Source organism: Bison bison, unplaced genomic scaffold (assembly GCF_000754665.1).
Source record: "Bison bison bison isolate TAMUID 2011002044 unplaced genomic scaffold, Bison_UMD1.0 scf7180017864286, whole genome shotgun sequence".
In the NCBI taxonomy this organism is placed as follows: Eukaryota; Metazoa; Chordata; class Mammalia; order Artiodactyla; family Bovidae; genus Bison; species Bison bison.
Window position 1 is genome coordinate 869,680 of NW_011494858.1, and position 27,758 is coordinate 897,437.

Consider the following 27,758-nt stretch of genomic DNA (forward strand, 5'->3'; position numbering starts at 1 on the left):
ATGTGGGAGGAGAAGGGGATGACAGAGGTCAGATGGTTTGATGGCATCACCGACTTGATGGACATGAGTTTGAGCAAGCTCCGTGAGTTGGTGATGGATAGGGAAGCCTGGCGTGCTGCAGTCCATGGGGTTGCAAAGAGTCAGACGTGGACTGAGCTCTCCCTTTATTATTGTTAAAAATTTAAAGTATGAACTATGTATAAAATAGGTGACTCACGAGAACCTACTGTTCAGCACAAGGTACTCTACACAGTTGAATATATGTGTGTGTATAACTGATTCACTTAACAGTTATACAGCAGAAAGTAGAACATTGTAAAGCAACCATAGTTCAACAAAAATTAATTAAAAATGTAAAGTATGAAGCTTTGTCTCCTATCTAGTCTGTTAGTTAGCTGAGAAATAGCTACCACTAGTGAAACACTTTATATGTGTCAGGGACTATTCCTAGGCCCTTCACATACATTAAGGGCTTCCCTGGTGGCTTAGATGGTAAAGAATTTGCCTTTAATGAAGGAGACCCGGGTTTGATCCCTGGGTCAGGAAGATCCCCTGGAGAAGGAAATGACAACCCCCTCCAGTATTCTTGCCTGGAGAATCCCATGGACAAAGGAGCCTGGTGGGCTACAGTCCATGGAATCGCAAAGAGTCAGACATGACTGAGTGACTAACTCATACATTACCTCATTGAATTTTACTCTTATAACCTTCCTATGAGGCATGCATTATCATCCTTATTTTATAGGTTAAGAAATTTAGGTTTAGTGTGGTTAATAAATTGCCTCAGAGTAATCAGCTAGGAAGCAGTATAACTGAGATTTGGGTAAGATCTAATTAGTTCCATGTGCTGTGCTTAGTCGCTCAGTCGTGTCCCACTCTTTGTGACTCCAGGCTCCTCTGTCCATGGGGATTCTCCAGGCAAGAATACTGGAGTGAGTTGCCATGCCCTCCTCCAGGGGATCTTTCCACCCAGGGATCGAACCCAGGTCTCCTGCATTCTTTTACCATCTGAGCCACCAGGAAAGCCCAATTAGTTCCATAACCTGTGCTGTTATTCTCTTCCTTAGTGGGGTCAACAGCATGTGACACAATGATGGACCCAGGGGAGCCACTCAACTGACCAAGACCACAATGAAGACAAGCTTGGGTTTTGGTAGGTCATGGCCAAAGTAGTTGGCTGCCCTACTGACCACATATGATATAGGTCATTCCTACTGGTTTTACATCTACCACCTCCCCCAGCCAGTTGAAGGTGGACCTCACTCTCGTTTTGCCAACTGTCTTTTTAGAAGAAGTCCTAACTAGGGCTGTAATAGCCTTTATTATTTACAGAAGACAGTGATGTCCATTATGCCACCTGGAAAGATTTAGCTTTTTCCCAGGGATTTTCTTTAATCTTCCCATGGCTTCCACCTCCATGAACAGAAAGAAGTTCTAGATGGTGGCATTCACTCCTTGAGGGTTACCAACCTAAATCCCCTGGAGAAAGGACGGGCTATGTTTCTGCCTGCTTTGGCCCAAGCAGTCTACAAAAGCTCAACTTACAAGAGATGGCGGTGGAATGTTCAATCCTAGTTGAGATTCTTAAAAATGTTCATCTTGGAACATACATCAAACTAGTGATGTCCTGCAGGGGGGCGGGGTGGGGGGGGTGTGTGTGCCTGCTTGGTGGCCAGACCTACCACTGGCAGGATATGAGAGCTCGCTTTTCTCTGAACTTTCTTCATCTGTATAATCAAAGTGATGGATTTTATGGGCTCTAAGGTCCAATCTAGCCACAGACTTCTGTGACTCTGGAAGGTGATGGAATTGTGGTGAGGAGAGCAGAAAAGGACCCAGGCACATTTTCCAGGTGCTTCTTCAATTCTGAGCATGCATGTGGTGGAGCTGGATATGAGTGAGCTATGAGGCTGAAGCCTGAGAGGGTAAAAGGTTCCAGTTCTGAATGGAACAATGGAACTCTAGGGGCTCAGGAACAACCCACCTTGAATAGCAAATCTGAGAAACTTGAAGGAACCGTGTGGCTGGTTACCAACTTATGAAGCGGGCTCTGTGGCTACCAGTTTATTCTTCTTCTGAGGATCAGGCCTTGTTCCTAGACTCAAGAGTAATCTTACTTCAATCGGGTCAAACACTACTTAGTTCATTTTCAGCTTGGGAACCATTTGAGTGATGACTTTGCTCTCATCACTTCTGTCTCTGAGGAGCAGCTGCAAAGGCCCCTGGTTCAGAGGGAGGTGCCAAGCTGGCTAGGGAAGCCGGGACAGGATAGGGCCTTTAGCTGTCTTAGTTGAATCGACAGATGTGATCTCAAAACTCAGCACTTCAGGCATGTGAACCCTCGCCGATGTTTTCCCAGCACCTAAAGCGAACTGTTTGCTGTTTAGTCGCTAAGTCGTGTCTGACTCTTTGTGACTCCATGGACTGTAGCCCACCAGGCTCTTCTGTCCATGGGGTTGTCCATGCAAGACTACTGCAGTGGGTTGTCATTTTCTCCTCCAGGACTATTTTTCCTGTGTCCAAGTGCCAAGACAGTTCTTTACTGAGCAGTTTCTCAGCAGTACACAGAGATTGAATCCTCCATTCTAGTGACCACATAGCCTAGTGTTTATGTGATGGGCATGAGCTGGAGTCAGCCAGGAAACCTACAAGATGTGGGTTTCTTTCAGTTGACCATAAGCTCCTGTTGCTTTAACAAATACTAAGTGAAATGATAACCCAAGGCTCTGCTTTTGTTTTCAAGCTAAACTCCACTTATCTGATGAGGGATGTTCAAGGAGCAATTCAGTATTAAAACCACATGGGGAGAATAACCATAGAGAGAATTTATTACAATAAAACCTCATATGTGTGTGTATATATATATAGATATATATAAACATTGGCCCACATTAAAAATAACATACCCTGAGGTGGGGATAGAAGGTGAGCTGGGGGGAGTCTGTCAGAGCCCCCACCCTAATGATGGCAGACTTCGTCTGGCTCTGCTCCTTAGGCCTGGCCCCTCCCTGGAGTCTGAGACCAGGAAATCTCTTGTATGAGAGCAGAGTCAAGTGAAAGGAGTGCCCCTGGAGGAGGAGGGAGCCTCTCCCTCCCATGACATTCGGGACACTCTAGACAAGCCCCCACCACAGAGGTCAGGTTTGTGAACACAAGCGTGCCTCCAGGAAGGGTGACCGCCAGGAAAACCTTTCCCTTGGCAGACTTGGCTTTTGAGATCACGCACCTTGGGCCCTACTTAAGGAGCATCGGTTGGCATTCGTCCTTCCCCATTTTGCCAACATTGATTGGCGTTTCTCTCCTAGAACTGTGGGAAACAGGGTGGGGGAGTGGGAACACCAGCAGCATCCCCCGCACGTGTCCAGCCTTGCTTTGGGGAAGTGGCTGGAGGCTGGGTAAGTGCTCCCAGTCACTGTCGAGAGTGCTTACTGAGAGGAAAGGCCCTGTGTGCCAGACCCTCTCCCTAGGTAGCTTAGTCTGCAATTAGGTTACGCCTCTGGGCTTCACAAAAGCCTCGAGGCTCTACAACAACCTTTTCATACGTGTATATATAGATCTCAAAGTGAGACACAGGTTGAAATGTTAACATATGCTTTTCAATTCATACTGAAGATGTTAGGCCAGACACAGATTCATATCCTGCTGCCCTGACGCCGAGGAACGCCTGCAGGATCGAGAAGGGCAACTGGTGGGGGCTGCGGCACATGAAGAACAGGCTGACTGATGCTCTGCTGAAAGTCCAGCTTTGCTGTTCCAGATTGCTCATTCAGGAGAGGTAAGCAAGCAGTTAAACTCCATTTTGTGGCATGTGACCCCCAAAAGCCTTTAGTGTAGAGCCTACTTATGATTCTTGTAAAGGCAAACAAGTTTCTTGAAGACATCACAGGCCTTTTCGTGGTCTTTCTGGCATCCTCTCACTCCAGAGAGCAGTGAGGACACCGGTGTCCAGGAGGGGAAAGTGTGCTTGTGGGTGATTTGAAGGATCTGGGTACACTTAAGGTGGTCACGACACACAGAGCAACAGAAAGATAGTTCAGGAACTAACTTTAACTGAGAAAGTGGCCAAGGGCTCTCAGCTTGTTTCACCACCCCCGCCTCCTGCCTTTTTTTTTTTTTTTTGCCACACCAAAGAAAGCTCTTTTCCAAAGGCTTTTGGAATGGGATGGCACTGATTCAATTACTTTCACAGGGGTGAACTTTCAGAGAAGACTGTAATCTGCAATAATTTTCAACTGAATGACTACAGCTAGTTTGTCCTGACCTGATATTCCCCTCAGATTGAGAATATGGTATTGGCAGGCTACATTCCTTCCTCCAAAGGACAAAAAGATGCAAGTGAAGGAAGGCTGGGCAGAGGTGACAGGGCCCAGTCTGAAAAGACAATGAGATCTGGATTTATCCAGACACGGAAGCTGCTCTGGAAGGCTTCTCTAGGCTGAAATAATCTAGTTTTGATAAAGACTTCAGGGAAGCCACGTGTCTCACTAATTACAGGCTGCCCTGCATGTTCTGACCTTGGCTACTAACAACAACGGAAAATCTTAGTCTCAGTTCATGTCTGGGGTTGGTGAAAGGGAGAGTGAAAAAAGCAACACCCCCTACACCAAATAGAGTCACTGAATAATACACATCTCCCCCCTGCTTCCAAGGACTGGACAGTTTTAAATCCACTGGCTCTACCAGGCTCATCATACTGCCCATCAGCTTGGGATGCTGCTAGAGCCCACTAGAGCCCTCTGTAAGCAGAGCAACCCAGCTCAAGAGCTCTGCCAAACAGGAGAGCAGAGAATCAAGGTTTCGGGTGTACTTCTTCCACAGGCTTTCTCTGGGGGGCCCAGTGGGAGAGCAGGGGGGAACATTATCTGGCAAGTGGAGGTGGTTCTGTGGGGCCATGAGACAGTGGCTTTGAGCAGAGCACATGCAAGGCCTGGTTGACCGGGACTCTGGCTCTTCATGGGGAAAGAGAGGAGGCCAGGAAGCCTATCAGCCTGCAGCCACTGATGGGAGTTCATGAGGGTGAATAAGACAGATACTTGGGTCAAGGAAAGATACTGAGAGACTGCTCTAATTTACCCAAGGAAATGGCAGATGGGAGGACAAGCATTTTGGCCAGTGCCTCCGCTGGGCCAGCACTCTCTTGTTTCCAAGGGCTGGAGTGTGGGGGGTAGATTTCCAGCTCATTAAGCACTTAGGGGTATGGGGTGGGCAGCTACCAGGCTGATGACTGCAGAGGCTGACTCACGATTGGCCCTCAGTGTTGCTTGTGATGGGAAGGGCACCAACTCCAGCTTCAGAATTAACTGACTGCATTGCAAAGAGGTACGTGGTAAGAAAACAGGGTGGAGAGGTAAAACGGTCTATGTTTTGGAAACTGCTTATGTTACACAGGAGCTATGTTGAAACCAGAGGCATCTTTCAGTGGAAAGGTTTTCCTTGTGTACAAAACAGAGCCAAAGTTTTCCAGCCAAATATTAAAAAGGAAACACTCTTGAATGAGTCTGAGTAAACAATGGCCTCTGCCATGCAGTAAGTGTTCTTTGTTAATTTTCTAATCTCTGCTTAGCACAGAAAGGCTACTGCCCTCCACCCTCATCTACCCTTAATGTGTTACCTACTGACTGGTCTGATCAGAAACACCCTGGGTTGTTAGAATAATTTCTAAATTTGATACATAACAGGATGCTAGTGAGATAGGTCCTTGTGAAAGGAGAGACACAATTACAGTTAAATAATTTAAAATCCTAGATTGGTACATAGAGACACCCACTCATTTCTGATGGAAACTTTGCAGCACGTGCTTCAGTGTCAAATGAAAAAGATATCTTCCAGAATCTGATTCTCCTCCAGGTCTTCGGGGGTGCTGCCAGCCCTGGTCTTGTTCCAGGTTGATTTCAGAGGACTGAGTCGGCAAGTACGGTGATTCCATGACCCAGCTTCTCTGGAGCGATGCGGCCGGGGTTTGGAAGCAGTCTTTGGACTCAGAGATTGAACCAAATCCAACAGAGACGTCTCATACCTGTAACACATACAACCCAGACAGAAAATGATCAAGTCGGCAGAACATTAAAATCCAAAAAGACCATAGAGATGGGCTTCCCAGGGCAAGAATCAGATCACAGATCACATCGTAGATAAGAGGGCCTTCTCTGGGAACTTTAGGCAAAGTAAACACCAGAAGGGCCTTGTTGTCTGTCTGTCTCTAAGCCCTTGTTTTCTGCTGACTACTAACCTGTGAAAAGAGACTGGAGTGGGCAAAGTAATCATGGTAACAGCAACGATATTAGTAGTGACATTTGCCACAGATTTCAGGCTCTGTTCTCAGTGCTTTACATGAATCTTCCTTTCATTTAACCCTCTACACAACCCTATGAGGTAGGTCCCCATTAGTTACATGAAGAAACCAAGACTCTGAGAAGTAACTCGTCTAGCAAGAGCCACTACCGGGCTGAGTCAGGACTTGAACCCAGGGCATTTGCTTCCAGCACTCACACACAGGGCACTTTTAAAGCTGCCTCTCAAAGTCTTTGCAGTCAGAGAGACTTGCTAAAATCTCTCTTTAAGACCACCCTACCTGTCTCCTGAGAAACCTGTATGTGGGTCTAAAAGTAACAGTTAGAACCTTACATGGAACAACTGACTGCTTCAGAATTGGGAAAGGAGTACGACAAGGTTGTATATTGTCGCCCTGCTTATTTAACTTATATGCAGAGTGTTTCTGTTGTTCAGCTGCCAAGTTGTATCCAACTCTTCGTGTCCATAGAGTCGTGTGCAACTCTATGGACTGCAGCATGCCAGGCCTGCCTGTCCCTCACTGTTTTCTGGAGTTTGCCCAATTCATGTCCATTGAACTGATGATGCCATCCAACCATCTCATCCTCTGTTGCCCTCTTCTCCTTCTGCCTTCTATCTTTCCCACCATCTGGGTCTTGATGTGAAGAGCTGACTTGTTGGAAAGCATCTCTTGATGCTTGGGAGAGATTGAAGGCAAAAGGAGAAGGGGGCAGCAGAGGATGAGATGGTTTGATAGCACCACCGAATCAATGAACGTGAATTTGAGCAAACTCCAAGAGATAGTGAAGGACACGCGCTGCAGTCCTTGAGGTCACTGAGTTGGACACAACTTAGTGACTGAACAACAACAATAAATCAACATGTGAAAAGTACTCAATAAATGCTCATTCCTTCCTGATATGCTACTCCCACTTTCTCGAGAATCTTGGAAAAGGAACACTTATTTGAAACTAAAGAAATCCCTCTAAAGAAGGAGTGCCTTAGTGTCTATCATTTTTATAAAAAAGTAAACTTAGAGCAGTTTAGAAGCAGAGAAACAAATTATATGGTAGATAACACCCTCACCCATGTCTCATTGTTTTTTTCCCAGGATTGGAAACCAAAGGCACAAAGGATCTCCCTCCACATTCATTCACACAGGGGTCAATCATTTCTATGGACAGAACATGAGGCCTAAGCAGAGCATGTGTGACCTGTATAGCTGCACAGGGCCCCACACATGGTTCAGTGCTCTGCTGTGGCTGTCTTGAAATTCTTAGTGATCTTATCCTTGACCTTGTCTATTAGAAATAAAGTCTGATGGAACACGGAAGCATGCACGTGAGAGAGGAGATATCCCGGGCACGTGTGTGTGGGTTCTGGCCCACAGCACCGTGTGTATGCCAGATCGCCGGCTCCTGCTTGTGTGCACCTTCACACCAGAGCAGCGTGGGGGTGGGGGTGCAGGGCCCAGATGAGTCACGGTGACGGTGACAGAGGGGCGGTGGCGGTGGCACTGGCGGGAGGCTGGCTGGCCTTCTTCCCAGAGCTTATTCCCAAGGTGAAAATATTAGCTCTCTGGCCTGAGCATGGAGTTAAGAACTGCCAGAGCTTAGGCAATAAATGCCAGTAAATTACAAAACAAAAGCACGCATGTGGACACTGCAACACAGCATATCAGCCACACTAGGATTCTTGAAGCATTTAGAATCTCCGGTGTTAAACGCTGTTGCATTGTTGCAAAGCAAATATCCACTAGTTGAGAAACAGAAATTAAATATAAAGATTACTGCATTTGATGGAAAAGAACGTTGTTTTTATAGGAAGCTTCAAATGAACAGATAAATGAGTAGTTTTAAATTTCAGTTTTCTTTGTAATTTAAAATACAGTAATAGAAAGCATAATAGGCATTCTGAATTATCTCCAAACCATCAGGTAACTTTTGGTCTCTTGCATGACCTCTACAAGTTACAAGAAATGCTAGAGAAAACATCAAAATGGCATTTTACAAATTTAAATTAAATTAATGTGTATGAAGAGGTAAATCTTAAAAAAATTTTTTTTCATAAGAAGCATCAGCTTTAGACATACTAAAATTTATATTTTGAAATAATTTATTAGAAATCTATCCAAATGGTGTCACAGTCCATAAAATATTCTTAACAGTTCCAGTGTCAGTTGCATCAGCAGAAAGATCCTTCTAAAAATTAAAAATCACCAAAATTTATATGTGATCTTTCACTTGCCAAGAGCAACTAATCTGCTTTTAATTATATCACTTAAAGTTGCTAAAAGTATAAACTTTGATGATCTAATAAATGAATTTGAAGAAACGTGAACCAGAAAAATTTTATGATCAACCAAGTTATCACATTAATAAAGTATTATTATTTATATTATATAAAATTATGATATCAAAATACAATTTTTTGCTAACGGTAGGTTTATGATATTCATATATCACCTGTTTTTAAATTTTTAATTGAAGGATAATTGCTTACAGAATGTTGTGGTTTTCTGTCACACCTCAACAAGAATCAGCCATAGGTACACCCATGTCCCCTCCCTCCGAACCTCCCTCCCATCTCCCACCCCACCCCACCCTTCACCCTGTGGCAGAGCCCCTGTTTGAGTTCCCTGAGTCATACAGCAAATTCCCATTGGCTATGTTTTACACATGGTATTTTAAATTTCTATGTTACTGTCTCCATACATCTCCAGCTTCCTCCCCCTCTCCTCCCCCTTGTCCATAGGTCTGTTCTCTATGCCTGTTTCTCCACTGCTGCCCTGAAAATAAATTCATCAGTGCCATCTCTTCAGATTCCATATATATGTGTCAGTATACGATATTTCTATTTCTCTTTCTGACTTACTTCACTCTGTATGATGGGCTCTAGTTTTGTCCACCTCATTAGAACAGATTCAAATTCATTCCTTTTTATGGCTGAGTAGTATTCCATTGTGTATATGTACCACAGCTTCTTTATCCATTCATCTGTCAATGGACTTCTAGGTTGCTTCCATGTTCTAGCTATTGTAAAAAGTGCTGCAGTGAATACTGGGGTATATGTGTCTTTTTCAATTTTGATTTCCTCAGGGTGTATGTCTAGGAGTGGGATTGCTGGGTCATATGGTGGTTTATTCCTAGCTTTTTAAGGAGTCTCCACACCATCTTCCATAGTGGCTGTTCAGTTTACATTCCCACCAGCAATGCAAGAGTATTCCCTTTTCTCCACACTCTTTCCAGCATTTATTGTTTGTAGACTTTCTGATGATGGTCATTCTGACTGGTGTGAGGTGGTATCTCATTGTAGTTTTGATTTGCATTTCTCTGATAGAGTGATGTTGAGCATCTTTTCAAGTCCTTGTTAGCCATCTATATGTCTTCTTTGGAGAAATGTCTCTTCAGGTCCCTTTCCTACTTTCTTCTTAAAGGAAATTAAAATTTCTTCCTAAAGGAAAATACTTTTTGGTTTAGTACCTTTAACTGCATTTTTTAATCCTACTTTTTGAACAAAAGATTTTCAGTTTGCATTGATCTTGTAAGTTATATAGCTGACCTGGCCCTTACATCTCAGCCAAAATCAGACTAGCATTTCAGGCATGGAAATGTCATATTTTTTTTCTATGGTATAAAAATCTATAAGTTGAAATCCTTTCTAGCAGAAAATTTTCTTTTTTAGAAGAAATTTTTTTGCAGCTTTTATTCACATAGCGTTAAGCCAATGTTTCAATACAATTGCTTCTGTCATTCAAAACAATGATTCCTGCATTCAACTAAAACATCTTTATTTAGGGTGCAAGCCAGTGAGTGAGTTGGATACCAGCTTCTAAGAAAGTTTGTTTACAAGAAAGACAGACCTACTTCATGCTGAAGGTACAGGCTTTGTTTGTACTTTCCTTGGAGGCACGTAACAATGTTGTACTAATATTCATGTCTTCATATAGACGATTAATTTAGTTTAAAATCAGAAACAATGGGAAGCCTATTTTTAAATACAATTTCAAGTTTTTGTTGTATACAAAATAAGGAGACATATTCTAAGTGAACAAATTAAACCAGCTGCCTTTTCTATTAAAACATAGAACTAAAATAATTGGGGATTAGGAATTATACCAGAAATTAATCAATTCAGAGATGCAAATTGAAATCCAGAGTAACAATAAGACGTTGAGTTTAAAGACTGATTGAACTTATTAATCATTTGAAAAATAGTTGTGGGCTTCAAATTTCTTCCAAGTATTTTAATTCAAATACAATATAGTAAAAAAATCTTTATAGAGTGATCCACAACAGCATTGAGAATTAGATCCGCTGTATTAGTCAGGATAAATTAGGTTATGCAGCAGTAACAAATTAACCTCAAAATTCCAGTGGCTCAATACAATTTAAATATATCCAATGCGATAGGGAGGCCTGGCGTGCCGCGATTCATGGGGTCGCAAAGAGTCGGACACGACTGAGCGACTGATCTGATCTGATCTGAATGCTTATGCTATGTGCTCAAAGAAGGTGTAGGCAGACAGTGGCTCCACTGTCTCACAAGGTAACGTGAGCTTCTCTGTTGTCTTGGCAGGGAAGAGAAGCTGAAGAATCTTACAAAGATTCTCCACAGCCACATAGGATGTGACATAATACTTCTTACATTTAATTAGCCAGACTCAGTCATGGATTGGAAGAGAGGAGAACTGGGTATTGCCAAATGCCAGTAATGCCCACCACTGAAGAATGGGTCTGAAATATAATTTGGAATAATTCTCTCATTTTACCAATGAAGAAACTTAGGTCCAGAGAAGTAGAAGTCAACTGTTGGCAGTCACAAAGCAACTGAGTGGCAGAGCCAAGTGTTTTTTTTAACACAGTTTCCTCGACTTCCTAGACTAGTTTATCTTTAATCTTTCCATCAAGTTAAACAAGATGTGCAACTAAAGGAACAGTAAAAGAAGAAAATGGTTGCTGTTTCCAACTATATTTTATTTTAAAAGTATAGTAGGATTAGTTGTAACTCAGTGTGAACACTGCCATACTCCTATTCAACGGGGCTATCTTCACCAACAATTTCATCTACCTTAAAGTACAAAGGCTTATCTTCACGGGTCTGCTGTCATCATAAAATTTCTATTTCTCCTGAAGCCACATTCAGTCATGGATTACACAGCGGCAGAAGAACCAAGAAGTCTGTGGTAGGCAGGGACTTGGATTTCAGTGACAGCTCACAGCTGATTTTGTTCAGTAAATGTTTTCATAGTACTTTTGCTATTAGGAAAGACCAAATAATCTGGCAGATTAAAAAGCAACAAAACAGCAAGGATTATATTAAACATCAACACTTGAGAAGTTACTGAACTTTATGCCAGAACTATATATGCAATAAAGCAAAATAAAAAGTGAATTCCCATGGTATTTTGTACTAACTACCAGTAAAGAGCAGTGTGTTTGCTGAGGTGACATGTGACAGGATTTGATTACCCTGGTCCGACCCCGATGGGGACGTTTTGTATTCAAATAATGTAAAGGGACATATAACTTATTCAAATTGATAAAATACCATCCCTTGAAAAAATCAGACTATATGTTAACCACAGGCATGGTGATGTTGACCTTTCCTACCTCTGCACCTCATAGAGCCAGTATTCACGGGTCACCTAAGCACACAGGTTGACTTGAACAGTTTCACTATGGAGACGTGTCAAGCAGAAGGCTTATTTGGTCTGTTGTGATGGTCCCATCCAGGAAGCAATCTGAACTTGGCCATACCGGAATGAATCTGTCCTCCTAGAGCTCTCTTCCCAGTTTTGTTTGCTTCTGACTTAGCAGGACATTTAGATATCCAGGGCAGGATGCAGCCTCTGAAGCTTTGACTTGGCTCCATGCCACCAATTTAAGAAAGGGATGGTCTGACATGGTGTCTGAGGATATTAGCACAAGGCCAGGAAATGAAACAATTTCACAGTCCATCCCATAAGCTGCGCTGGGTAGAAAGCTAAGCGTGATGCAGGAGCTTTCCTCTCTCATTCTTTTTTTATCTTTGGTGATTTCAGTAGGCCTCTCCCGATTACCCTTCTCTGCTCTTTTCTTTTAAATGATGAAGTGTCCCAGAGATTAATCCTTAGCTCTCATGTCTTAGATAATTTCATTCATCCTCATGACTTTTAATAACATCAATGTCAATGACTCCTAAACGTATCTAGCTCTAACATTAACCTTGCTCTCAAGTTCCAAACTCATACACTCAACTGTTGCCTGGTATCTCCACTTGGCGGTGTGACAGGCATCAAAACAGAACTCTTCTCTTTTTTCCTCCAAATCTTGTTCCTCTCCACCAACCTAGTTGCTCAGGGTTGCCCCAAACCTGCTGCTATGCTTGACTCCTACCTCTGGGCCTGTGTACGCACTGAATTCTCTCCTTCGGACACTCTTCGCTCAGATTTTGCTTATTTGCTTTTCTCTTTTAACAGTGATGAGAATAAGGTCATTATTCTGTTTATGTTATTATCCCCAGGGCCAAGAATGGGATCTGACATAGGGCAGGAGCTAAATATTTGTTGACAAATGAGTGGTTCTGTGGCTTAAGTTTAGCATCTTCCTCTATAGGCAGCTTTTTCAATCTTTGAAAACCCAGTCTTTTAAAAAATTGCAACATATGCAAACATTATGAAAATGTTACTCATCCATCTATTCTTGTTTTCCTTTTGTAAAAAAGATAATATACATATGCACTGTGTAAACTATTTTTTCACTTAAAATGTTGAGAATATTTTTTCTATATAAATTTTTTATGATATCATTTTTCATGACTTCAGGTTACTTTGTCTCCCAAATGCACTCTAATTGAGCTAACCAATCCCCTACTGAAGACAGCTTAGGTTAGGTAAAAGGTCTTCTGAGTTACTTTAATACTTTTTTTTTTTTTAAAACACGTTGCTCAGTCATGTCTGACTCTTTTTGCGACCCCATGGACTGTACAGTCCATGGAATTCTCCAGGCCAGAATACGGGAATGGGTAATGATACCTTCTCTAGGGGATCTTCCCAACCAAGGGACTGAACCCAGGTCTCCTGCATTGCAGGCAGATTCTTTACTAGCTGAGCCACCAGGGAAGCCCAAGAATGCTGGAGTGGGCGGCCTTTCCCTTCTCCAGGGGATTTTCCCAACCCAGGAATCAAACTGGGATCTCCTGCATTGCAGACGGATTCTTTACCAGCTGAGCTGCACGGGAAGCCCCTTCTGAGACTCAATCAGCTGTATCTCTCATTCCTTTTTAAATCAGTCAATGCCCATAGGATATTTTCCACTCCAACTCATCCCAACTTAGCAGAGCACTGCTATCCCTATGATGTTTTATAGTTTTACCCTCTTTTTACCCAACACTTCCCATGCCCCCAGGGCTTCTGGAACTTTTGTCTTATGAGATACTCAGCTGTATTTTGTTCTCTTCTTAGAGTACTTCCTCCATCCCCTGTTTTAACTAAAACCTGGCTCTTTCCTGAGGCCAATGCCTCCCCTATATTCTTCTCAGTAAGAACTGTTTATACTCAATGTACCCTATGAATTTTAGGGTCAAGAAGTAGTATTTGGACCATCATTGCTTCCATTTCTGCTTTCTGATCATTATTCTCCTGGTCTCTCATTAAACTCCTACTGCTCTGAGGATCCTGTCATCTGCTGTGCCACCCTTAACCTTTCTGCATCTATGTTATTCATCTACCCACTCACTCTCAATCATGATGGTAACACTTGATTTAGTCTTCTCCTTCAGTTCAACTGTTACCATCATACTTGCTAATGTCAACGTTACATGAATGGCACTCAACCAGCACTCTTAATTCTTTGATCTCTCAGGTCAAAGACTTTCTCAGGGAACTCCCTGATGGTCCAGTGGTTAAGACTTGGTGCTGTCACTGCCATGGGCCTGGGTTGAATACCTGGTCAGGGAACTAAGATCCCACAAACTGTGGGGTATGGTCAAAAAAGGAAAAAAAAAAAAAAAAAAAGATTTTCTCAGCAAATCTTTCTTTTTATATCCTGGAGCTTGTGAACAGCCTCTCTTCTGAATTGAGTAATTCAAACATCCCACTACTTCCTGACGCCTACATCTTACCCTCAAGCTTGTTTTTTCAGCTACTCCTACCATCTCTGCCCACTGGTCTCAATGGACAATTTATTCAAACAATCATTGTTCTAAGAACTGGGAACAAAGTGGTGAACAAGACAGCTCAAACCTCTGTCCTGGTGGGACTGTTAATAGCATACATTCTTCCCAACCCTTTTCTCTCTTATTTAACTTGAATTTCATGGCCTAGCATTCCCAAAACTCTTTTGACAATGCTTCTAAAAACACATCCCCTGTATTTTTATCCATCCCCGACATCTGGCAAAATCATAACACTGCATGAACCAAATGTCTGCCTTTTCTGTGACTTATAGTTGGTAAACTTAGTGTAAAAAAAACAAGATTAAAGAAACTAGCCAACATACAAACAGCAGATCCAATATAGATTCCCAGTCACTAACTCTAAGTGGGTGCTAAACGTTTTCTGACAGAGCTACAGTGCTTCTCTAATCAGCTGCTCTGCTCTTCCCATTTCCCTTTTCACAACTTAGGCTAAACAGATGGTCTTGCTTCCCATTTCAGAGAAAGGGGTCATAAAAGAAAAACTGTCTTCCCTTTGTCACTTTCCAAGTGTTTCAGCATTTATCATTTCCTCCTTTTACATTAAAGGAAGTGATCCTTCTCTTACGGCTAATCACTCCATCTGTACTTCTCAGGAACCTTTTAGTATTGACTCTCCACTCTAGAACCTTCAATCTTTTCCTGTTTACTAGATAACTAAGAGCACTTAAGACATTTACACATTTCCATAACCACACTACTTCTCAATTTTTTCCAACCTGGCTTTCGTCTTCTACTACTCTACTAAAATTGAACTCAGCAAATTCACCAATGACTTCTGTGCTGCTAAATCCAATGGATATTTTATAGTCTTTGCTTTACATGTCTCTCCAGAATTCAATGTGGTTGACTGCTTCCTTATAAACTTTAAACTGCTTTACTAAAGTAAAACATACATACAGAAAAGTGAACCTATCTAAATCATTACAGCCAAGTGTTTTTTAGTTTAACAGTGTGCAACTATCATAATTTGAGAACATTTCCTTGCCTGCCCCCTCCCAAGAAACCCTGTAGCCATCAGCAGTCACTCTCTATCTCACTCCTTGTGGTTGCCAAATAACATGCCACATATGGATATACCAGGCTTCCCCAGTGGCTCAGCGGTAGAGAATCTGCCTGCGATGCAGAAAACATAGGAGATGCGGGTTCAATCCCTGGGTTGGGAAGTCCCCTGGAGGAGGGTATGGCAACCCAATCCAGTATTGTTGCCTAGAGAATCCCATGGACAGAGGAGCCTGGCAGGCTACAATCCATAGGGTCGCAGAGTCAGACACAACTGAAGTGACTTAGCATGTACACACTCATGGATATACCACATTTTATTTATCTGTTCATCACATGATAGATATTGGGCTGTTTCTTTTGGCAACTGTGACTAGTGCTGTGTTGAACAGTCATGTATGTGTTTTTAGTAAACATATGTTTTCATTTCTCTTGGGTGGACACCTAAAGATTGGATGATAAACTCTACGGTTAACTTTTTAAGGCACTGTCACACTGTTCTCCAAAGTGGGTGCACCATTTCATGTCTGAATTTGGAGATCTTTTCTCTGGGACTATTAAGTTTCTTAGAGAAGAGACTTTCAGTGTTCTGGGAGAGAGATTTCGTCTACATCTGGAACAGGGAAGGAGGGTGACCTTTCTCCATTTGTCGACTTTGAGTTCATCCCCTTTTCAGTGCTACCTGTACGTGCTAGGTCACTTCAGTTGTGTCCGACTCTGCAACCTTTTGGACTGTAGCCCGCCAGGCTCCTCTGTCCATGGGGTTCTCCAGGCAAGAATACTGGAGTGGGTTGTCATGCCCTCCTCCAGGGGATTCTCCCAACCCAGGGACTGAACCTGTGTTGCTTATATCTCCTGTATTGTGGCTACCTGAAATCTTCCAAAGTCCACACCATTTCTGAGTCTTCTCTTCTCTACTGAATTTATGCAGAGAGTTCATCTCTAGCCTGTTGTCTGGGACTCGTATTCCATACCTGGACTGTGGCAGGACTACTAGGTTTTTGGATTCTTGCTTCAGAAGTCCACCTCATCTATTTTTAGTTCTACCCCACATCACCACTGTTCATTGTTCATGTTGCTTCTAATTCCCAAACTTTTCAAAGTTCTCTCTTCATTTGTAAAGGCTTCTCAGTGCTTTCTCTGTAGTAGCTTCCTCTGTCCTGTCTAATAAGTTACTAATCCTCCATTCATTTTCCATTTTCCAAAATGTATAAACATCTCTGGTACATGATGACTCTTCTCCCATTTCTTTTGTGGATTTACACCTTTAAATACATTCATTTACTCTCATCTTACTGGAGTCTCAGGAAATAGCAGAGATAAATAAAAGTGTTCAATGAATCATCTTAGCTAGGAAATACATTTGCAGGAAGCTTCCATAAATTTCCAGGTTTATTATTAGACAATTCTGAGTTTTTTCACTGCTACTATAAATGAGCTCTCCCCTACCCATTGTATTTTTTAAGTAGCTAATGTTGGTATCAAGATTTACAGTAATTGAGTTCTGAATATTGTTGAACTCTCTTAATTTTTAAGACTATTTTTTCAATAAATTTTTATGGGTTTTATGGGTGAACAGTTATATTGAATATAGATAATCATAAGGTTTATCTATTTTCCCATATTTGTATTACTTTTCTTATATTATTGTATTGGCTAGAACTTCCAGGGAAATTCTAAAACTACAATTTTTATAGGCACCTTTGTACAATTCTGATATAAAAGGAATTATTCTATTTTTTTCACTATTAAGTATTTCCCATCTAGATATTCTTTATTACATTAAGAAGTGTTTTCTCTTTTGGCTTACTAAAATCAGAAATGAAAAATTAATTTTACCAAGTAAATAACTTTTAAGTATAGCCTGAAATTATAATATATATTTTTATCTTTGATATATTATTGAGATATATTCTATTTCTGGCTTCCAAAATATATAGCAACCATGTTTTAATTCTTAGAATATATTCTTCTTGGGTGCATAGAATTATTCTTTATATTTACTCTTAAACTAGATCTGTATGATTACTTTAGTGTTTAAAACATCTATATTTATAGGGAATATTTGTTTATAATCTTTCTTATGTACAGATGGCCAATAAACACATGAAAAGATGCTCAAAATCACTAATTATTAGAGAAATGCATATGCAAATGACAATGAAGTCTCACCTTGCACCAGTAAGAATTGCCATCATAAAAAACCTGAATGCTGGAGAGGGTGTGGAGAAAAGTGAACCCTCTTGCACTGTTGGTGGGAATATAAATTGATATAGCCACTATGGAGAACAGTATAGAGACTCCTTAGAAAACTAGGAATCAAACTACCATATGACCTAGCAATCCCATTACTGAGCATATACCCTGAAAAAACCGTAACTGAAAAAGACCCAAGTACCACAGTGCTCAGAGCAGCACTATTTACAATAGCTAGGACATGGGGAAGTTGACAGATGAATGGATAAAGGAGATGTGGTACATATATACAATGGAATATTATTCAACCATAAAAAGGACGAATTTGAGTCAGTTCTAGTGAGGTGGATGAACCTAGAGTCTGTAAGTGAAGTAAGTCAGAAAGAGAAAAACAAATATCATATTGCAATGCTTATATATGGAATCTAGAAGAAATGCAAAAAAGCAAAATGGCTGCCTGAGGAGACCTTACAAATAGCTGAGAAAGAAGAGAAGGGAAAGGTGAAGGAGAAAAGGAAAGACATACCCATCTGAATGCAGAGTTTCAAAGAATAGCAAGAACATATAAGAAAGCCTTCCTAAGTGATCAATGCAAAGAAATAGAGAAAAACAATAGAATGGGAAAGACTAGAGATCTCTTCAAGAAAATTAGAGATACCAGGGCAACGTTTCATTCAAAGGTGGGTATAAAAAAGGACAGAAACGGTATGGATTTAACAGAAGCAGAATAGATTAAGAAAACGTGGCAAAAATACATAGAAAAACTAATCAAAAGAGATCTTAATGACCCAGATAACCACAGTGGTGTGATCATTCACCTAGAGCCAGATATTGTGAAATGCAAAGTCAGGTGGGCCTTAGGAAAGCATCACTATGAACAAAGCTAGTGGAGGTGATGGAATTCCAGCTGAGTCATTTCAAATTCTAAAAGATGATGCTGTGAAAGTGCTGCACTCAATAGGCCTGCAAACTTGGAAAACTCAGCAGTGGCCACAGGACTGGAAAGGGTCAGTTTTCATTCCAATCCCAAAGAAAGGCAATGCCAAAGAATGTTCAAACTACTGCACAATTGCACTCATCCCACATGCCAGTAAAGTAATGCTCAAAATTCTCCAAGCCAGGCTTCAATAGTACGTGAACCATGAACTTTCAGATGTTCAAGTTGGATTTAGAAAAGGCAGAGGAACTGAGACCAAATTGCCTGCATTCATTGGATCATAGACAAAGCCAGAGAGTTCCAGAAAAACATCTACTTCTGCTTCATTGACTATGCTAAAGCCTTTGACTGTGTGGATCAGAACAAATTGTGGAAAATTCTTAAAGATATGGGAATACCAGACTACTTTACCTGCCTCCTGAGAAACCTGCATGCAAGTCAAGAAGCAACAGTTAGAACCAGACATGGAAGAACATGGTTCAGAATTAGGAAAGGAGTATGTCAAGGCTATATATTGTCACCCTGCCTATTTAACGTATATGCAGAGTACATCATGTGAAATGCCGGGCTGGATGAAGCACAAGCTGGAATAAAGATTGCCAGGAGATATATCAATAACCTCAGATATACAGATGACACCACCCATATGGCAGAAAGTGAAGAGGAACTAAAGAGCCTCTTGATGAAGGTGAAAGAGGAGAGTGAAAAAGCTGGCTTAAAACTCAACATTCAGAGAACTAAGATCAAGGCATCCAGTCCCATCACTTCATGGCAAACAGGTGGGGAAACAATGGAAACAGTGACAGACTTTATTTTCTTGGGCTGCAAAATCACTGCAGATGGTGACTGCAGCCATGAAATTACAAGACGCTTGCTTCTTGGTAGAAAAGTTATGAGCAACCTAGACAGCTTATTAAAAAGCAGAGACATTACTTTGCCAACAAAGGTCCATATAGTCAAAGCTATGGTTTTTTCCATACAGTAGTCATGTATGGATATGAGAGTTGGACCATACAGTATTCATGTATGGATGTGAGAGTTGGACCATAAAGAAGACTGAATGCCGAAGAATTGATGCTTTTGAACTGTGGTGTTGGATAAGACTTCAGAGTCCCATGGACTGCAAGGAGATCAAACCAGTCAATTCTAAAGGAAATCAGACCTGACTATTCATTGGAAGGACTGATACTGAAGCTGAAGCTCCAGTTCTTTGGCCACCTGAAGCAAAGAGCTGACTCATTAGAAAATACCGTTATGCTGGGAAAGATTGAAAGCAGGAGGAGAAGGGGACAACGGGGGTGCAATGTTTGGATGGCATTGTGGAATCAAGGGACATGAGTTTGAGCAAGCTCTGGGAGTTGGTGAAGGACAGGGAAGCCAGGCGTGCTACATTCCATGGGGTTGCAAAGAGTCAGACACAACTGAGCAACTGAACAACAACAACATATTTGCAGGGAAGGAGTGGAGACACAGCTATAGGAGAATGGACTTGTGGACAAAGTGGGGGAAGAAAAGACTGGGATGGATGGAGAAAGTAGCATCGATATATATATATATATATATACATATATATATACATACTACATTTGTAAAACAGACAGCTGGTGAGAAGTTGCTATATAACACAGAGAACCCAGACAGTGGCTCTGTGATGAGCTAAAGGAGTGAGATGGGGGAGGGGAGGGAGGCTCAAGAGGGAAGGGATATAAGTTTTATGGATGATTTGTGTTATTGCACAGCAAAAGTTACCACAACATTGTAAAGCAATTTTCCTCTAATTAAAAAAGAAAAATAAAAGAAAAAAATTTCCTTCTCATGATTCTTTGAGGTTTCCCTGGTGGCTCAGATGGTAAAGAATCTGTCTGCAATGCAGGAGATGTGGGTTCAATCCCTGGGTCAGGAAGATCTCCTGGAGAAGAAAATGTCAATCCACTCCAGTGTTCTTGCCTGGAAAATTCCATGGACAGACGAGACTGGTGGGATACAGTGCATGGGGTTGCAAAGAGTCAGACATGACTGAGTGAGTAACACTCTGATTCTTTATATCCCTATATATTATTCTTACCTCAGTGGGAGAAAAGGAATAGTACCAAGAAAGAATGAATTCATAAAGAAGGTAGAAGGATAACCAATTACCACACTAGGCTAGGAGTCCTAGAATAGGTCTTTCTTCTCAGGAATCCTAAAAGAGTTTCTCTCAAAAGTTTTCTACTTTTTAACTGCTAAAGCAAACCTAGGCTGGCATTCAGGTTTCTGAAAAATAGAAGATACAGCGTATTTTATAAGTGCTTTGCAATTACTTGTCAAACATCAGTACAAAGGGTGATTAACTGAACTATATACTTAAAATGATTACGTTGGTAAATTTAAGCTTTATATTGCTTTCCCACTATTTAAAATGAGGCTCCTTTGGAATGGACATGTACACTCTGCTATATTTAAAAGTGGGTAATCTACTGTATAGCAGAAGGAACTCTGCTCAATGTTATGTGATAGCCTATTTGGGAGGGGAGTTTGGAGAATACATACATGTATATGTATGGTTGAGTCACTCTGCTGTTCACCTGAAACTATCACAACATTGTTTATCAGCTATACTCCAATATAAAATAAAAAGTTTAAATTAAAGAAAAGGAAAACAGGTAGTCTTGAACCTGCCTGTGAGACTGCAGATCTTTTAGGAGAACTACTCACATAGATTTAGAGACAGATAGGTGCAGACACAGGATTGAGGATAATACTCAGAATCTTACCTTCTATCTCTTGTTCTCCATTCAGCAGAGGTGCTATCATGAAAGGATTCTGCTAAGCCTAATTTAATATATTTTTTCTTGAAGTGCATATAAGTCATAGAGTGAATATTATGCGAAGTCAGTGCAACTTGAAGGGAGGCTAAATAATTTACCAGAACATCAATGAGTATATGGGAAACCTTCTAATCAAGACAATTTTAATATAACATATTAAAAGGCAAACAACAAAGTAAAATTTCTTAGTTATGTTATACATGTCTTTCTATAACGTTCACCTTTTCATCTGAGACTCAGTTTCCTACATAGGAAGAAGGAACTAAAATGGTCACAATAATTTTGAAGAAGACAAAGTTGGATAGCTCATATAACATGGTTTTAAGACTTACTGTAAAGCTATATTAATCAAGACAATGTGGTATTAGTGGAGAATGGATATGCAGATCAACAGAAAAACATGAGTCCAGAAATATATCAAGACAAAATATGATCAACTGAGGTTTTTACAGATGCAGAGTTAATTGAGTAGAAAGGATAATCTTTTCAATAAATAGTGTTGCAACAATTAGACATATGTGAGCAAAAAAAAAAAAAAAAAGAACTTTAGCATAAATGTCACACCTTAACATAAAAATTAACCTTATATTAACCAAGAAAGACCACATTCTGGGCCATAAAATATATATTAACAAACTGAAAAACTAGAAGTCATATAAATCATATGCTGTCTGCCCTCAGAACATAATGGAAGTAAATTAGAAATCAGTAACAGAAAGATAACTGGAAAATCCCAGAATACACAGAGTAATAAACTCCACACTTCTAAATAACAGATGGGTCAAAGAAGAAATCTTAAGATAAATTAAATAAATTCTGAATTAAATAAAAATGAAAACATAACATACTAAACTTTGTGGGATGCAGTGAAAGCAGTGCTTAGAGGGAAATTTATAGCACTGAATGCATACATTAGAAAAAAGAAATCTAAAATCAGTCACCTAAGTATCTACTTTAGGAAACTAGAAACAGAAGAGCAAATTAATTCTAAAGTAAGCAGAAAAGAAGAAATAATATGAAGTAGAGCAGAAATCAGTGTAACTGAAAACAGAAAACAATAGAGAAAAAGCAATGAAACAAAAAGCTAGTTCTTTTAAAAGATCACTAAAATCAGTAAGTCTTTAGACAAATAATTAAGGGAAAAAAACCCAAAACAGATGGCAGAAGTAACTCATACCAAAAATGAAAGACAGTATATCACTATAGATCCTGTGGACATTAAAAGGACAGTCAAAGAATATTATGAACAACTACACTCACAAGTGTAATAACCTAGATGAAATGAAGCAATTCTTTAAGACACAATCTGCCAAATCTCATGCAAGAAGAAAGAGACAACTTGAATAGGCGTTTAACTATTAAATAAACTGAATTGATAATTAGTAAGATCTTCCAAAACAGAAAGCACAAGGCTCAGATGGGTTCACTGGTGAATTCTAGCAAACACTTCAGGAAGAAATTATACCAACTCTCTACAACCTTTTTCAGAGGGCAGAAGCAGAGGGAATTCTTAACACATTCTATGAGGCAGCATTACTATAAAATGAAAACCAAAGATATTACAAGAAAAAAAATATAGACCAACCTCTTTTATGAACATAGATGCAAAAATCTTCAATCAAATGGGATTTATCTCAGATATGCAAGGCTGATTCAACATTAAAAAAAAAATCTATAAATGTGGCCCATCACATCAACAGGTTAAAAAATTATCATATCAATAGATCTTGAAAAAGTATTTGACAAATTCCACACATATTTATGATTAAAAAAACTCCCAGTAAAATAAGAATAGAGGGAACTTCCTCAACTTGATATGAATATCTACAAAAAACCTACATCATACTTAATGTAGATAAACTTGAGTTTTCCCACTAAGTTCAGATACAAGGCAAGAATATCCTCTCACCATGCCTTTTCAACATCATATTGGAAATGCTAACTAATGCATTATGACAAGAAAAGTAAATAAAAGGTATACAGACTGGAAAAGAAGAAATAAAACTGTCCTTGTACACAGAAGACATGATTTTCTTTGTAGAAAATCCAAAAGAATCAACAAAATCCTCTTAAAACTAAGCAATTATAGCCAAGGTTGCAGCATACAAGGCTGACAAAAGTCAACTGCTTTCCAGTACAGTAGAAACCAACAGATAGGTTTTGAAATAAAAATACTATTTACACTGCTGCTGCTCCTGCTGCTGCTGCTGTCACTTCAGTCGTGTCCGACTCTGTGCGGCCCCATAGACGGCAGCCCACCAGGCTCCCCCGTCTCTGGGATTCTCCAGGCAAGAACACTGGAGTGGGTTGCCATTTCCTTCTCCAGTGCATGAAAGGGAAAAGGGAAAGTGAAGTCACTCAGTCATGTCCGACTCTTAGTGACTGCATGGACTGCAGCCTACCAGGCTCCTCCATCCATGGGATTTGCCAGGCAAGAGTACTGGAGTGGGGTGCCATTGCCTTCTCCGACTATTTACACTAGCACAATGCAAAATGAAATCCTTAGATATAAATCTTAGGTAGAAGATAAATATGAGGAAAACTACAAAACTGATGAACAAAGTAAAAAAAAAGAATTAAGTAAAAGAAGAGGTATTCCATTTTCATGGATAAGAAGACAGTATCATTAAGTTGTTAATTCACAACTTGAACTGCAGATTCAACATAATCCCAATCAAAATCCCAACCTGATATGATAAACCCACAACAAACATTATCATCTATGGTGAAAAATTGAAAACATTTCCCCTAAAGTCAGGAATAAGACATGGGTGCCCACCCTCACCACTACTGTGCAACATAGTTTTGGAAGTTCTAGCCACAGCAATCAGAGAAGAAAAAGAAATAAAAGGGACCCAGATTGGAAAAGAAGAAGTAAAACTCTCACTTTTTGCAGATGACATTATCCTCTACACAGAAAACCCTAAAGACGCCACCAGAAAATTGCTAGAGCTAATCAATGAATATAGTAAAGTTGTAGGATATAAAATTAATACACAGAAATCCCTTGCATTCCTATACACTAATAATGAGAAAACAGAAAGATAAGTTAAGGAAACAATTCCATTCACCATTGCAATGAAGAGAGTAAAATCCTTAGGAATAAATCTACCTAAAGAAACAAAAGACCTATATGTAGAAAACTATAAAACACTGATGAAAGAAATCAAAGAGGACACAAATAGATGGAGAAATATACCATGTTCATGGATCAGAACAATCAATATAGTGAACATGAGTATGCTACCCAAAGCAATCTATAGATTCAGTGCAATCCCTATCAAGCTACCAACGGTATTTTTCACAGAACTAGAACAAATAATTTCACAATTTGTATGGAAATACAAAAAAACCTCAAATAGCCAAAGCAATCTTGAAAAAGAAGAATAAAACTAGAGGAATCAACCTGCCTGACTTCAGATTATACTACACTACAAAGTTACAGTCATCAAGACAGTATGGTATTGGCACAAAGACAGAAATATAGATCAATGGAACAAAATAGAAAGCCCAGGGATAAAACCACGCATCTACAGACACCTTATCTTTGACAAAGGAGGCAACAATGGAGAAAAGACAATCTCTTTAACAAGTGGTGCTGGGGAAACTGGCCAACCACCTGTAAAAGAATGAAACTAGAACACTTTCTAACACCATACACAAAAATAAACTCAAAATGGATTTAAGATCTAAATATAAGACCAGAAACTACAAAACTCTTAGAGGAAAACAGGCAAAACACTCTCTGACATAAATCACAGCAGGATCCTCTACGACCCACCTCCCAGAGTAATGGATATAAAAGGGAAAATAAACAAATGGGACCTAATTAAACTTAAAAGCTTTTGCACAACAAAGGAAACTATACACAAGATAAAAAGACAGCCATCAGAATGGGAGATAGTAATAGCAAATGAAGCAACTGACAAAGAATTAATCTAAAAAATATACAAGCAGCTCATGCAGCTCAACACCAGAAAAATAAATGATCCAACCAAAAAATGGGCCAAAGAACTTAGCAGACATTTCTCCAAAGAAGACATACAGATGGCTAACAAACACATGAAAAGATGTTCAACATCACTCATTATAAAAGAAATGCAAATCAAAACCACCATGACTGCCATCTCTTGGTGGTCAGAATGGGCTGCTATCAAAAAGTCTACAAACAATAAATGCTGGAGAGGGTGTGGGGAAAAGGGAACCTTCTTACACTGTTGGTAGGAATGCAAACTAGTACAGCCACTATGGAGAACAGTGTGGAGATTCCTTAAAAAACTGGAAATAGAACTGCCATACGACCCAGCAATCCCACTACTGGGCATACACACCAAGGAGACCAGAACTGAAAGAGACACATGTACCCCAATGTTCATCGCAGCACTGTTTACAATAGCTAGGACATGGAAGCAACCTAGATGTCCATTGGCAGATGAATGGATAAGCAAGCTGTGGTACATATACATAATGGAATATTACTCAGCTATTAAAAAGAATGCATATGAGTCAGTTCCAATAAGGTGGATGAAACTGGAGCCTATTATACAGAATAAAGTAAGTCAGAAAGAAAAACACCAATAGAGTATATTAATGCATATATATGGTAACAATTATCCTATATGCGAGACAGCAAAAGAGATACAGATATAAAGAACAGACTTTTGGACTCTGTGGGAGAAGACGAGGGTGGGATGATTTGAGAGAATAGTACTGAAACGTGTATACTATCATATGTGAAACAGATGACCAGTCCAAGTTCGCTGCATGAAACAGGGCACTCAAAGCCAGTGCACAGGGACAACCCTAGGGATGGGATGGGGAGGGAGGTGGGAGGGGGGTTCAGGATGGGGGACGCATGTACACTCATGGCTGATTCATGTCAATATATGGCAAAAACCACTACAATACTATAAAGTAATTAGCCTTCAATTAAAAATAAATAAATAAAATAAAAAAAATCCCAACATGCTATTTTGTGGATATTGAGAAACTGATTCTAAAGTTAATCTGTAGTGGCAAAAGATCCAGAATAGAAAACACAGAAATGAAGGAGAAGAACAAATCTGAAAACCAATTCTATCTGTCTTCAAGAGTTACTATAAAGCTACTGTAATGAAGAGAGTGTGGTATTGGCAAAAAGAAATAGACAAGTAGATCAGTAAAACAGAATACAGAGCCCATATAAATACAATCAATTGATCTCTGACAAAAGAACAAAGGTAATGAAATGGAGCAATGATAACCTTTTCAATACATGCTTGAAGATGCCTGGAACAACTAGATATGCAGAAAAATGAATCTGGATACAGGCTTTATACCTTTCACAACAATTAACTCAAAATGAAAAGTGCAAAACTATAAAGCTCCTAGAAGATAAATAGGAGGAAACCTGAATGACCTTGAGTATAATGATTACTCCTTAAACACCACACCAAATGCACTATCCATGAAAGAAATAATTGATAAGGTGGACTTCATTAAAAAACTTTAGCTCTGCAAAAGACAATGTCAAGAGACCTGAAAGATACATCACAAACTGGGAGAGAATATTTGCAAAACCCATATCTGATAAAAGACTATCAAAAATATACAAAGAACCCTGACAACTCAACAATATGAAAACAAATGACCTGATTAAAAAAATGGACTAAAGATCTTAACAGACAGACACATTTCTAAAGAAGACATACATATGGCAAACAAGCATATGAAAAGATGCCCACATCTACGTCATCAAGAAAATGCAAATTAAAACAATGAGATACCACTCCACACCTATGTGTGTGTGTGTGTGTGTGTGTTAGTCACTCAGTTGTGTCTAACTCTTTGCTACCCCATGGTCTGTCCATGGGATTCTCCAGGCAAAAATACTGGAGTGGGTTGCCACTTCCTACTCCACCATACCTATGAAAATGGCCTAAATCTGTAACACTGACAAAATTAATTGCTAGTGAGGATGTGCAGCAGCACAAACTCTCATTTGTTGCTAGTGGAAATGCAAAATGGCACAGTCACTTTAGAACACAAACCGGCAGTTTCTTAGAAGACTAAACATATTCTTAACCTATGGTCCAGTAATCATGTTCCTTGACATTTACCCAAAAGCTTAAAACTTATGTCCACACAAAAACTTGCATATAGATATTTATAGCAGCTTTACTCATAACAGACAAAACTTGGAAGCAACCAAGAGGTTCATTAGAAGGTAAATGGACAAATAATGATGTGAATGAATGTGGTACAACCAGACAATGGAATATTATTCAGCACTAAAAACAAATGAACCATCAAGTCATAAAAAAAAATGGAGGGATTTACATATATATATATGTAAATCCCTCCATTATATATATATATATATAATGTAAATC

At 39.9% G+C, this 27,758-nt stretch overlaps 1 protein-coding gene across 1 annotated transcript in view; it reads right to left on the reverse strand.

The window, feature by feature from the left end:
- Positions 1-5,340: 5,340 nt before the first annotated feature.
- KIAA1328 (KIAA1328 ortholog) overlaps positions 5,341-27,758 on the reverse strand; it is a 419,817-nt gene continuing 397,399 nt past the window's right edge. The window contains exon 12 of the mRNA XM_010849781.1: positions 5,341-6,016. Within this exon, the coding sequence (XP_010848083.1) occupies positions 5,806-6,016 (211 nt within the window). The 3' untranslated portion in view covers positions 5,341-5,805. The remainder of the gene's footprint in view (positions 6,017-27,758) is intronic.